A 13,994-nucleotide genomic window follows, 5' to 3' on the forward strand; every position below is an offset into this window, starting at 1 on the left:
TTGCTATTTTGATACCAATAACGAAATATATCTATAAATATGGATTCTAAAGATATTTTTTATTTGTATAGACATCCTTATAATGATAAAACCATGTTTCCAAACAAAGTAAACATTGTTCCTTTTGTTTACATTGTTGCAGTGTTGGTAGCAAGCGTGATTGCGTGAAGCTAAGGGTTCTTGGTTTGAGGGAGTCGGGAACAATAGGGCTTTGCCCTCTGCTATTCCACAACCCGGTCAAGGGCTATTTCAAATAACCTTCGATAAAATATGAGTACTAAACTGAATAGGTTTAATTTTATCCTCTCTGTTATATCATCGACAACATTTTAAGTCTATAGCTGGACTTTAAAAAATCGTCATGTCAGTCACAAAGTCAAGACAAAATGTCGACATCAATATATTTATAGAAAATGGATATTTTATCATTAAAACAGACACATTAAAACCATTGAAGCAGTATAACGTTATAGATATGAGTTGACGATAGGAAGGAAATAATTAAAACCTAATCATGCAGTGCAACCAATCTTTCTGCGGAAACGGTTTCACCAATGGATTTTATAGTTGTAGTAACAATAATGCACGTTAGTAATTTCGCTAATAACTGGTACAAACCGATAATTTTATTTATAAAGTGTCTTAAATCATGACTACACCTTGGTTCCTCCGTACGCGTGTAAAGTGGACCGAAGTTATGTATTTGTTCTAAAATCTAGTTTAGTACATATTATACTTACCGAAACACATAAGCAAAGAGTTGCTTATGTAGAGATAGAGGAGAGCCTCTATCTCTAAAAGGCTTCTATAAGTTGCAACAACACCACAACGCATCACAGAAGTGAATAACATACCTACATTCAATTTGTAGGTAGCTACAGCTTCATCTACCATTGGTCATCGCCTAACAACAGGCGTTATTTCTTCAAAAAATATTAGTAGAAACTTTATTGAGGTAATTAAATATCTAAATAAAAAATATTTTTATAGCTCTACAAACCACATATCCAGAAATAGTTGGAGAAGGAGAAGTTACGTCAGTGACATTACCTGATGGGACAATACAGTTCTTTTTCATACCGACAGTCAAGTGGTGGACACCTGTCGTGCCGCCATGCTATCCCCCGTACTCCAATGTACGCGGTCCCCCTTTCCATCCAAACTATAGCGCCTCGCCCTACAGTATTAATGCTGGAACATGGTTTATTAGGAGTATATCAAATCCGTAAGTACACGTACCTAACAATAATTTGTTATCAGAGCATGGATATTAAAGAAAGTAGTTAAGTAAGGATCGTAGCAGGTGACACTCAGTAGTCTGCGTGTCATTGGACAAAAGCGTGAATTTATTTATGTACTTATTCACGCATATACTTACTAGTGTCTTACTACTTGACTTAATGCCCGTGAGCACAAAATTCGTAGTATGTAGGTATGTCCACTGCATACTCCTTCATTCTATTTAAAGATACTTTTCTCAATAGAGTGCCTCTGGCTCAGCCACAGAATCCATTTATCCCGACATGCCAGCGAACCGAAGTTCCGAGACTGCGGTTTGCTTCCGATTGCCTTATGAACACTGGAAATAATGGATTTCAACTCAAGGTATGCAGAAACAGGTAACTCGATTGTTTCAAGTTAAAAGATAAAATAAATAGATACAAGTAAAGTTTAATTACAAAATTACAGTTTCACAACGACGGTTGCAGTTCGACAACCGACTTACACTACTTTTGCCCCAGCTTACGTAAGGAAGCACCATGCAAAGGAACGGCCAACGTTCAGATTGACACACCAATAACCAGCACAGTGTGCCACTACGAAGTCGTCTGCGGCAAGCCTTGTAACTGCAAGGCGGCTGCTAAACCACCGTGCCCACAGACAACAGATAGCGTAACGCAACCTATGAGTTTAGAATCAATATGCGACTGCAGGAACACTAAAAGTAATAACACCATCACTACTGACGATTGTTCCTGCGAAGACCTCAGTAAAAAACGTAATAAACGCACCAAAGATAAGAAATCGAAACGAAAAAAGAAAAAGAAGGAGCATGTTGTTTGTTGTTGTGATGCAGCTGCCGGAGCACCCACTGCTGACAAGTCGATGGCAACATATGACGAGAAATGTTGCTGCACTGCCGCGACCCCCGACAAAACGAAATCAGTACCAAGTAAAGAAAAAAATACATGCCAATTACAGAAACTCTCAAAACTAACTTCATGCAGCAAGACATGCAAGCCTGTACAGTTCCTGAATTCAGACGCGATCCTGAAACGATGTGAGGTTAAGACAGCAGACACATGGCGACCTAACACAGCTTTCAGCAAGAGAGCAATGAAAGACAGTCCTTCTGCGAACTTCGACAGTGAGATAGAATTGAATGCGGCATGTAACAGCAACTGCGGCACTTGCAGTGGGGACAATATCAGTGATAATGAATAAAAAACTGTTTTAGGTATTTATACTTTGTTATAATACAATTTATTCCTTAAAGTTAAAAATAACTATTTACATTGTTGAAAATAATAGTACAAGTAATAAACAAAAACAATTGAGATTTTAATACCTTAGTTCTTACTATTTTTATATAAATTACAGATAAAAATACAACTGCAAACAATTCAGTCCTTACTACTCTTCAAAGACTAGTAAACAGTTGTACAATCTATTAAAAATTATATTGTTTCCATATAAAAAATTAATACATTTTAGTAAAAGGAAGACTTAAATGGAAACACCAAAAAATCAAGTTCCTATGCTTTGGCAGAAATCAAATGTCTTGCACTTGAATCGCTTCATTACATACTTAATTCTCACAATTTTTCTGATAGAACATAAATATATGGTAAAAACAATTTAACACTTAAAACTAGTATTGCATAAGATTAAACAAAAGGACTTAATAAACGTGGTAGTTGGATTTAAAGTCTCATTCTTAAAATGCTCAATCTTACTTCCTAAGCTTGTTGAAACACAGAAAAATATATTGGCGATTCTTTATAGTAATGCATCGCATGTACATTATTTTATTAGTATCATATAGATCCTTTGTAACACGTATAAGCAATTTTACGCAAGAATTTTATAAAGTTTACAACGTTAACATAGAACTTTTGCATTTCCTTGAGATTCATGGCTTACTTCAGACTACTTGTCATGTTTCACGCACTCTTTACAACTACCGTAAATTATATTAAACCATATAGATAGACGTGAACGTTTTCTTTGTATACAATCGAATTGTATAGGACTTTAGGGTACCTTGCTACAAACGCTAAACACCCATTTTTAAAACGCACGTAATGTTTACAAATAGACTTTAGTATAATAGGTGTTGCGTGTACCCGACACAAGGTAATCTTATCTTTAGGAATAGCACACAACCTGTAACCTAGTTGTTTCATACAACTTCACCTTACTATGGCTAAACATATCTTAGTCTATAACACAAGTGTCAACCAATTGATACTAATTGAACTTTAAACACAAATGCACTGATTGTTTCAGACAATTATACTATCAGACTTTGATGCTAACGTTGTCGTAACGAATTAATAACTCACTCGAACAGCTGCTATTATCCTTTGACACAACACTGAATGTTATATTACGTAATACTTCAAGTGTCCTCACATTACCTAATTTCTAGTAAATGAACTAACACACAAGTACGTCTAAAATTTTAATACTTGTTGTTGATAATTCGTGGAGTTTAGTTATATTTTGAGCGATTTCTTTATATCTCTACAACCAGTTGTGTGTTTTGTTTTGTATGCAATCAGTCCCCTTTGATTAATTAAAGTGCAAATACTATAATATGATACAAACAATACTTTGACTAGACAGTACCATAGTACCGACATAACCTTCGTGACCTCTACTGGGTGGAATCTTTACGAGAATATGTTAGCATACATTGAAGTTTAGGCCTTCAATAAAAATTTATTTAATAAAAGATCTTTTAGTGGAACTGCGGTGTATACATTGTGCATTGTTATTGTGTTTATTTTACACTTACAACTAAATATACACTGTTATATAGCCAGGGTATAACATCTAAAACTTGATACAAAAGAAGCTGAAGATGGGTAATAAATCCCTGATTCCCTGACTAATCGTGGAGCGATTAATCTGTAACATAATGGTCGTCTGGTTTATCTTAACGCGTATGTGGTAAGGAGAGTAATTTCCACTAAAAGGTCCTCCAACACCTAACACCTGACACACATTCTTGTACAACACATCAAAATTACACATTATCTAATCTACATTACAATTATACTTAGCGAGGGAGTGTCTTCAAACATATTAAAATAATTTAGTACTTACAGTATGTATTAATTAATGTATAAAATACATCTCGCCACCGTCACAGCACTATACCTTTCCCGTGTGTACATATTACACTAATTCATCAAGTCCCGTCCTCTGCAGCCCGCCGGTCTGCCCTGAGGATAAACGGTTACATTGTTAGAAAAAACGTCATATAAATATTGTTTCATTTGATGTCTGGAATTTATACTGTTTGTATATTTATTTGGGGATCTAAAGTAAATTATGTAGCTATCGATAGATTTTAATCTTAAGATTTTTTAAATAAGGACTGCGGGTTCTGACCTTTCAAAATAATAATGAAACTAAAAATTAAAATTGGACTAGGCTGCTTATTGACTTGTTGAATATTTAGTTAGTGTAGTGCAATTAGATTTACATTGTTAAGACACAATATAATACCCATTGGGTATGAAAGAAAGAGTGGAAGTATTTATCAGTCAATTGAATGTATGAAGTATAGTAAGGTATAGTTACCGGCGCGCTGTGCTATGGCGCGGGGTGCGCGGCGTGTGCGAGCTGCGCGTGGTGCGCGGCGTCCCGGATGGCGGCCAGGCGGTGGCGCGTGGCCGCGAACGTGGGCCGCTGCGCCGGGTCCGCGTGCCACGCCGCGCGCATGACCTCGTAGGGCCCGCCCGGGCAGCCCTCCGGGGCCTCCATGCGGTACCCGCGCTCCACGTGGCGGACCACCTCCGCTAGAGGCTGCACAAAGTCAAAATCATTTATTTCAAATAGACCAGGAACGCACTTTTGAACGTCAAAGCAAATATAATAATATTAATAACGTCTGTCTGTCGGTCAGTCCTCTAGTGAAGCTATTTGCTCGTTCCAAAGTGTAGATTCCTATGGAGAAGAACGAGTAAGAATATCCACTCCACATAACATAATATATTTACTTTACTGGTTCTGTCATACTTGTAATATAAATACTCGTGTTCCAATCCGGGATTACAAAAATATAACGAACAGAAGTTGAATAATGTTTCTTACTTTGAAATAAAAATATTTTTTTCTATTCTAATGCTATGAAATTGTCATTTTCCTGCTAAGTTGTCCTAGTTACGACTACAAGGAAAGATACACAAAAACTAACAATACATGCATTATTATCGTTTGAATGTTGTACTCACAATTCGAGGGTATGGAACTCTTCCAAACGAATATATCTCCCAGAGGAGAATGCCGAAACTCCACATGTCAGACTTGTTAGAGAATTTCTGAAACAAACACATATTCCATTAATACCTGAGTCACACAATGCTTTATTTACTAGTGTGTTACATTGATTAGTGCCACCACAGTTTTCCAAATATCTGATCTGCCACCATATAAAACCTTGTTCTTAGGGGAATATTCTTGCTGCGGACCTAGCGGGTTTACCGGGGCTCCGGCTTGAAAAGCAGGAGAAGGAACGGGGTGGTTTTTAGTCAGTAAGAGTCTGACACTCCCTCTCGCCTCGCCCAAGGCGGGAGAAGTCATTGGATGATGGCCCCCTCAAAAAAAAGGGAATATTCTTAAATAATAATAACAACTTACGTTGTACTTGAGTGCCTCGGGCGCGGTCCACTTGATGGGCAGCTTGGCCTGCAGGCGGGCGGCCTCGGCGGGGTCGTCCATGGTGGCGTCGTTCCGCGCCAGCCCGAAGTCCGCCACCTTGGCCGTGCCCTCCGCCGATATGAGCACGTTACGCGCCGCCAGGTCGCGATGCACCACGCGTTTGCCCTCTAGGTACTCCATGCCGCAACACGCGTCACTGTAAAAGTAAATTTTATTTTACATTTTTGTAGTAGTGTAATAGGAAATAACAATTTGATCAGAAAACATAATCCAATAACAAGAATTTTTATTGTACTATCGAAGGTCTAGAACACAATATAACAATAACAACGTGGGGACGTTTAAATAACGACAAATTCCACAAATGGGGTCAATCCTCCTCCCCAACCTTAATTCTTAAGTGGTGGCCCCTCAGGGTGGCAACACACTCATAACTCCTCTGGTGTTACAGGTGTCCATGAGCGGCGCTGATTGCCTACCATCAGGTAATCCAACTGCTCATTTACAATCCTATACCATAAAATAGCAAGCAATAACTTACTAAGCGAAGTTGATCTGGTTGAGCTGCGTGACGTAGTGCCTGCCCCGCGAGCGGAGGTAGTCGAGCAGGGATCCCTGCGCGCAGTGCTCCGTCACGATGCACGTACTGCCGCTCGACGTGAACACCAGCCCCAGCAGCCGCACCAAGTTATCGTGCGTTAGTGACCTGGCAACAAAAATTACATTTCGTGTGAAGAGAAAGAGGTATGTAAGGGTCGTAGCAATTGGCGGTCCATTGTCTCTGCCTACCCCCATGGGAGATAGGCGTGAAGTTATGTATTTCGTATGAAATTATGTTAGTTAAGCTAAGACAAAGCTAATCAGCAGTAGTGAGATCCCTTAGCTTAAATACTTTATGTCTTTTTCCTATACATTTAAATAAATACTTTACATATATTATTGCTATAAATATCATACTACTCGGAAACGAAACCACCATACCGAAATGTATTTTCCCATGGCTAAAATTATAAAATTTAGTCATTTAGTCAGAACTAAATTGATTCATACAAAATATTATTTGAAGAATTTCCTTTTAGCTTAAAATAACAAAAAACATACATCCTGACAAATTACCTACACCATAAAGCAACATGTAATATGTATGATAGCCGTAGACCTATAGCGATGACTAATGCCCGGTTCCAATATTTAACGAATCGGCGTGGTATAAGAACTACTATCCGTTTTTCGAGTACCGACTACGTCTCGTTATTACCGTTCCACAATTAACTTTCTTTACCTGCTGTCAACGAACATCCGTTGGTTATTGAAATACAGAGCCCTCTTCACTTCCAGGCGTGCGTTTCGTTATAAGCAAAATTGAAATTTAAAATAACACAAAATTCAAAATAAATTAAGTTAGATTTACATACAAATGAATCATTTAGTTTTTTTAGGATATGTAACTAACTATACCATTGCAGGCATCGGCTTGATATGTTTTTTTCCTTACCAACACAATTGAATGCATCTTACACTAGGAACGGAACGTAAGTTTCCCTATGCATACTTATTATAATACTCTTTGCACTGACGCTTGACATCCGTCAAACTTTGTAAGCGCGAGCATTCAAATTCTTTTCCTTTTCACAAGGGCCGTGTAAAATAAGAATTGAGGTGTTATTGTCATTTGAAAAGAAGTTACCTATTTTTTGAAATGGATATTACGCCGGTGAGTACCTAAAGATAACATCTTGTATGAGCTATTTCTACAAAGTTGTACATTTTGCTTCGGTAAACCCTCATTCAAGAATACTTATTTATATTACAGAAAATAAAGAAGGTTATGAGCAAAGATGAGGTTTCACTACTCGTGGATTTAATCCAAAGCCACCCAGTAGTAATTACCAAAGAGACCAATGCTGCCACCAACAAACTGAAGGAGGAATCGTGGATTTCTTTAACGAACAAATTTAATTCAAAAAGTGGTCAAATACCACGTCAGGTCGGTCAGCTTAAATTAAAATGGGACAATTTAAAAAAAGCAGCTCGTAAGAGAGCTGCCAATATAAGGATGAACAATTTAAAGGTAAGATTATATTATTATGAATAACTAGCTGTATGTTGTGGTTTACATCCATGAATCCCACTCTTATGTCTGTCTATCCAAATACACTAGGCCAGGTAGGCAGTCACTCCATGTAAAACAACTGCTTCGGGTTAGACTGGTAGCTGACTCCAACATAGTTGGGAAAAGACTCGGCAGATCACGATCAATCAAATTAATAATAATGTGTTTTATTTTATTGCAGACAGGTGGTGGCAAACCAGATTTCATTCCACCCGATGAAATTCTTGAGAAAGTGGCAAGTGTTTTGGGACCCACATGTAGTGGGTTTGATGTTCCATTTGGTGGTGATGGAGTAGGTGCTACAGAAAATGTGAATGAAATCTTTGAATTGGACAATGCTGATTGGATGCAAATTCCTGAACAACTTAACACAAATGTTGCATCAGTTAACATCCAGGAAGAATCACTTTTGCCTACATGTCCAAAAAAGAGGAAAATAGACGATAGTTCCCAAGCTGGTACTTCAGAAGGCAACACACGCGAACCAGGTGCTAAACATATATATGGAATGATGTCTAAGCCTCTGCAAAGCAAAGGTAAAATCACTTTTTATATTAACAGTGTTTATGTTATAAGTTTTTAAACTGACATGGTCACTAACACTATTATTAGAACTTATGACGGGATATTTACCATTTACCATACCGGCACTGTTGCAAGCGCCATGATCACGGATTAACTGTGATCATGGCGCTTGCAACAGTGCCGAAATATCGGAAACTCACCAAATTCAATAAACATGGTATATATCCCGTCATAAGTTCTAATAATAGTGTTTATGTTTATTTTTTTATTTAAATAAATTGTGAAATGTGGGTATACACAGTGGCATTGTGTGCCATAATGTGCACCTCTGCCTACTCCTTCAGGGATAAAAGGCGTGACGTTGTGTGATTGTGAAATATTTTTATTAGTGAAACCTAATCTGAGCTTTTTTATTACAGCCAAAAAGTTTAAAACGAACCAGGATGATGGACGGCTGCAATGTAATTTGGCAATGGCAAGATACTATGATAAAAAGGCAGAAAAATTAGATATAGAGATTAAAATATTGAAATTGGAGTTAGCCAATAAGGAAAAGAATTGTAATAATAATATTTAGTTTTCTTCCATTTACATATTTAGCACCTGATTCGCCTGTGTTGCCTTCTGAAGTCCCAGCTTGAGAGCTAAAGTCTGTTTTCCTCTTTTTTGTACATGTAGGCAAAAGTGATTCATCCTGGATGTTGACTGATACATCATTTGTGTCAAGTTGTTTAGGAATTTGCATCAAATCATCAGCATTGTCCAATTCAAAGATGACATTTTCTGTAGCACCTACTCAATCACCACCAAATGGAACAGCAAACCCACTACATGTGGATCGCAAAACACTTGTCACTTTCTCTAAGATTTCATCGGGTGGAATGTAGTAATGTAATAATGTAAAATAAAACATATAATATACAAATTTGTTAATTTTATTACTTTTCTTTTTTTTATTTCAAATAAAATACATTTATTTTATATATACAACTTAAAATATAAAATAAAAACTAATTTAAAACTAAAACTGACTGCCTCGTTGGTCGAGTCGTCGCAAATGCGACTGCCGAACAAGGGGTCTCGGGTTCGATTCCCGGGTCGGGCAAAGTATTACTGGGGTGTTTCGGTTTTTCGAAAATTTCTCAGTAGTAGCACGGAGTCTGGAATTGTGTCTAGTATGTGGCAATAGACTCATCCCCTATTACCTGGGACTTATAACACAAATGGTGAAAAGTGGGTGTATAGCGGCATTATGTGTCGCAATGAGCACCTCTGTCTAAAAGGCGTGACGTTGCGTCGAAGTACTCGTCCGCATCGCTGTCACTGGAAAACGTTCCCAGAAGACTGGCCGCATTGCCACGTTGAATGGCAGTACTTATCTTCTGACCGAAGAAATAACCAGCCTTTTCATTACATTTATCAGAGAACTAATACTTAGCAGTTCATTGTTACTACTACTCTTGATTATTTATAGATTATTATCTTCATTAGTGTAAACTGAAAAAAATAAAGAAATTTTGAAGTAGTGATTATATTTTATTTTTATTTTATTTTTTTTAAGTAATACTCACTTATTGAAATATTCTGTAATCAATAAGTCTCTTTCCATATAATTACTCATCTCCTCAGCATTACTGGCAACAGGCACTGCCTCTGCATTTGGAAGTTCCATCTCCGGAGGTACATCTGCTAAACTCTTTGAGCGACAAATATTATGCAGCACTGCTGTAGCTATTATTACTGAGTGAGCTCGTAAGAGACTCAGGCGCAAAGTCAAACCCACAACAGGAAATCGTCGCTTCCATACCCCGAAACATCTAAAACCAAATAATTAGTAGATAATTAATTTTCTTGCTACAGTTTAATTAAATTATAAATAGTGATATCTATATATATACCTCTCACCTATGTTGGGTTATTGGGTTTTTTTATCAGGAATTTCTTAAAAATCTTTCGGTTTGTCGAAAATTTCTCAGTAGTACCACGGAATCTGGATGTCCTCTGTTGTTGGCAAAAGACCAGCCTTCTATTACATGGAACTTAAACATAACTGGTGATATGTTACAACATTATAATGAATGTATGAAATTGTCAACCTACCTTTCAATGCAATTTCTTGTTCGGATATGCGCTTCGTTGTACAAAATTTGGCCTTGTGTTTGCGGGTTTAGTAGTGGTGGTAAAAGGTAAGGCTTCAGAGGATATGCACTATCTCCCAGTAACCATCTGTTGCCAAATAATCCACTTTCACATTGTGCCGAAAAAAAGGATGCTTTATTTCTGTTTAAATTATGGGAACAAGTAAATACTTACAGATAGGTATATGTTCTTACCACGCAGTTCGGAAGCATTGAATATAGTGGCATCATGAGCAGAGCCAGGCCAGCGAGCCATCACATTCATGAAAAGCAGATTGGCATTACGTACTGCTTGCACATTCAGGGAAAATTACCTTTTCGGTTTCTAAATTCTTCTCCAACCTGAAAACCTGTGTTGAAAAAAGTAGTTTTAAAAAACGAGTGAAACTGTTTTTATATGTAGGTACCTACCTAACTAACTTATTACTTAATTTCATGGAGACTTACATGGTGATTGTATTCTGATGTGTGTACCATCAATTGCACCAAGAACACGTGGGAACCGAGCTATATTATAGAACTCATGTTCTGTGTCAGTGTGCATGAAAATGTATTTACTATAAAGTTTAGCGATAGCAAAACTAATATCACGCACAATACGACATGCCGACGTTTTTGACACACCCACAAAATCTGCCACTGACAACAACATCGTTCCTAAAGCATAAAATCTTAAGGTCAGCAATAGCTGATGTAGTGGAGAAATCCCATGATTCCTGAAATAATATCAATTTATTTAGGTTATGTTTAAATTTTTAGAATAAGTATACAATACTTTCAAATGCCTCCAAGATACTTACCTGGATCCTGTTACTTTTATATGCGGATGAATTTCAAGAAGTAACTCTTCAGTAGACGCTTTGTCGAGTCGAAATCTCACTTGAAATTCGTATGAATCCAGCGACGCTAAATAGTTTACTCTTTCTTTATATGTTCTGCTACGCCTGTTATCTTCGTCTGAATCACTTTCATTGATGTGTGATAGAATATCAAACGCTTCTCTATCACTCTCTGAACTGGACATTTTAAAATTTACAAGGAAAACGGTGAAGTTTCTTTCTAAATTCTACTCTAACCGACCGACATCGGCTGGTAACCAAGTGACATTACGAATAATCATCTTGACAATCTACGGACGGTTAAAATATTTATAGGAACGCCATGGACTGTCATCTCTATACTTTACGCTTACCGGTGCCCTCCCATCCGTTAGTTACAAGCCGTCAGTAAGTTGCGCGACGAGACGTTTTTTATAGGAACGGTTTAAGCTTACGCCTCGTATATAAAACTACTATTCGTAACTAAAACGGATCGTTTCTCAATTATAGGAACCGGGCATAATACACGTTTTAATTAACCAGTCGACCTTGTGGATAGATAAAAAATAATTTTATGAGTCACGTTAGTTGACAAACATTAAATTAATAGCACTTTTTTCTTATTTATCCAGTCGGCTTGTTGTGACACCCGCGGGAGGAGTTGAGGTGGTGATAAATGTATTTGACACTGCTATCCGTCACTACACAGCTAATTTATCTACTTCATTATATAGTCGACTCTCGATGATTCAAAGTTATCACGAGGTTTCTAGAAAATCTCTTTATATTTCGACCTAAATCAATAAATTTTTATACACTTGGTAATTGGAATATAAAAATCATTACAAATGACTAGTTAATTGCAACTTTCGTCAATCTCTTGACAATTTGAAGTTGAACAACGATAGAGAACGAAAGATTGCAGAGACAAGTATCTACATTTTAAGGCTAGTTAAAATTTCGGACCATTAGATGATTCGTAATAATTTAAAAGTATCTCCTGTTTCGAATTAAAGAGTGACTGTACAAAGTACACACATTGCATACACACATGTCCATGTATATGTTTGTAATCAAATGCTAGGCCGCGGTTAAATTGCGGTCAGTTCATATTTCCCGTAATACGAAATCTGTCCAATATTTTTCCAATTACAAACAATGAGCGTAGGTACAGTTAATGGAAATCTCAAGTTATACATTTAACTCTTAAAGGCTCGACTGGAGTGATACCACGGCCACATAGAAAACCGACGTGAAACAACGCTTGCGTTGTGTGAGTGAGGTTACCGGAGGCCCAATTACCCCCATTCCCAATCTTCCAAATCCCCGATTCCCCAACAACCCTTAAATTCCTAACCCCCAAAAAGCCGGCAACGCACTTGTAACGCCTCTGGTGTTTCGGGTGTCCATAGGCAACGGCGATTGCTTACCATCAGGTGATCTGACTGCTCGTATACCATAAAAAAAATACTTACGCCATAACACTAGCTTCCGCGCGGAACTTGCTGGCAGCTTCTCTGTCCTTGAGGATCTTCACAGCGACCTTCTGCGAGCCGTTCAGTATGCCCAGCATCACGTCACCGAACTCTCCCTTGCCAATATTCTCACGGATCTCAAGGTCACGCTCGTCTATTTTCCAACCTGGAAATTAATGTGTACGCAAGAACATTTTTAATTATAGCCCACAATATTTATGTTACTACTGAATCATAAATAATATTTAAAAGGGAAAGTGAGATTGCGAATGTTAACTGGAGATAGTAATTTTTATAGCGATAGTTAATTATATTTGAAAACCTAGTAAACTTGTTTTTTTCCACGGAAATTGCATGTAGATATAAAACTGATACTAGTATTATTTACTAGCTTTTCCCTTCGTGACTTGCCACGTGTGAAATTAAAGTTTTCTCACGAGTCGGTAAGTTCCGGTTCTAAAGGAATATTGGAGTATAATTATAGTAAAATTTGTTTAATGGTATAGGCATAGGCTAATATATAGAATAGGCTCACCTCCTATTACATGGGACTTATAACACAAATGGTATATTGCGTGCCGTAATATGCACCTCTGCCTCCCCTTTCGGGGATAAAAGGCGTGACGGTGCATATTTATTGCATAGTTTCGTAACAAAGCCTATAGTTTAGTAATTCAATGCAAAGAAACTATGAAATGATTCCCTCTTTCTAATATAAATGATACTAACGTGCATCCACGAAGTTCTGCGGTTGTAACGAGCTGTCGGTCTGGTCGGAGGAGGCCATCTGCGTGGAGTACGTGTGCTGGAAGTGGCCCGAGCTCAGCGCGCTCGACACGCTCGGCGTCGGGGGGTACGGCGGGGGTTGCTGCGGGGTCACATTCAAACAATATTACGTACTATTCCCGCGGGGTGTAAGGGACTATACATTTGATAGAGACCGAGAAGTAATGCTCTTTGATAAACCTGAACTTGAAACTTTAAAACTGCTATTTCGAAATCGTGAAGATTACGGCATACCAATACTGGCAAC

General features: G+C 37.8%; 3 protein-coding genes across 9 annotated transcripts in view; 2 read left to right on the forward strand and 1 right to left on the reverse strand.

Moving 5' to 3' along the window:
* Window positions 1-345: 345 nt before the first annotated feature.
* Window positions 346-2,566, forward strand: LOC118274054 (uncharacterized). The gene is made up of 4 exons (XM_035591409.2): window positions 346-587; window positions 991-1,225; window positions 1,485-1,605; window positions 1,690-2,566. Exons 1-4 carry the CDS (start codon window positions 515-517, stop codon window positions 2,443-2,445), a joined length of 1,185 nt encoding a protein of 394 aa, XP_035447302.2. The 5' UTR covers window positions 346-514; the 3' UTR covers window positions 2,446-2,566.
* The window catches only part of LOC118274053 (tyrosine-protein kinase CSK), a 31,724-nt gene continuing 20,182 nt past the window's right edge, over window positions 2,453-13,994 (reverse strand). For all 7 annotated transcript variants that reach the window (XM_035591405.2, XM_035591402.2, XM_035591406.2 and 4 more), the window contains 7 exons: window positions 13,691-13,829; window positions 12,962-13,127; window positions 6,434-6,598; window positions 5,872-6,088; window positions 5,466-5,552; window positions 4,813-5,037; window positions 2,453-4,451 (listed from right to left, as the gene is read on the reverse strand). In XM_035591405.2, coding sequence (XP_035447298.1) covers window positions 4,825-5,037; window positions 5,466-5,552; window positions 5,872-6,088; window positions 6,434-6,598; window positions 12,962-13,127; window positions 13,691-13,829 — 987 coding nt within the window. In that variant the 3' untranslated portion in view covers window positions 2,453-4,451; window positions 4,813-4,824. The remainder of the gene's footprint in view (window positions 4,452-4,812; window positions 5,038-5,465; window positions 5,553-5,871; window positions 6,089-6,433; window positions 6,599-12,961; window positions 13,128-13,690; window positions 13,830-13,994) is intronic.
* On the forward strand, window positions 7,145-9,166 carry LOC126913060 (uncharacterized). Its single transcript, XM_050707783.1, has 2 exons — window positions 7,145-7,963; window positions 8,187-9,166. The coding sequence occupies exons 1-2, from the start codon at window positions 7,721-7,723 to the stop codon at window positions 8,586-8,588; spliced, it is 645 nt and encodes a 214-aa protein (XP_050563740.1). The 5' UTR covers window positions 7,145-7,720; the 3' UTR covers window positions 8,589-9,166.

The sequence above is a fragment of the Spodoptera frugiperda genome, chromosome 3 (genome assembly GCF_023101765.2).
Source record: "Spodoptera frugiperda isolate SF20-4 chromosome 3, AGI-APGP_CSIRO_Sfru_2.0, whole genome shotgun sequence".
Classification (NCBI taxonomy): domain Eukaryota; kingdom Metazoa; phylum Arthropoda; class Insecta; order Lepidoptera; family Noctuidae; genus Spodoptera; species Spodoptera frugiperda.

Excerpts from the sequence above, each read along its gene's own strand:
- LOC118274054 (XM_035591409.2), top strand. The coding sequence starts at position 515 with ATGCAGTGCAACCAATCTTTCTGCGGAAACGGTTTCACCAATGGATTT. Across the intron at positions 588-990 it reads TTGTAGTAACAATAATGCAC|CTCTACAAACCACATATCCA; the intron begins GTTAGTAATTTC and ends ATATTTTTATAG. Across the intron at positions 1,606-1,689 it reads ATAATGGATTTCAACTCAAG|TTTCACAACGACGGTTGCAG; the intron begins GTATGCAGAAAC and ends ACAAAATTACAG.
- LOC126913060 (XM_050707783.1), top strand. The coding sequence starts at position 7,721 with ATGAGCAAAGATGAGGTTTCACTACTCGTGGATTTAATCCAAAGCCAC. Across the intron at positions 7,964-8,186 it reads TAAGGATGAACAATTTAAAG|ACAGGTGGTGGCAAACCAGA; the intron begins GTAAGATTATAT and ends ATTTTATTGCAG.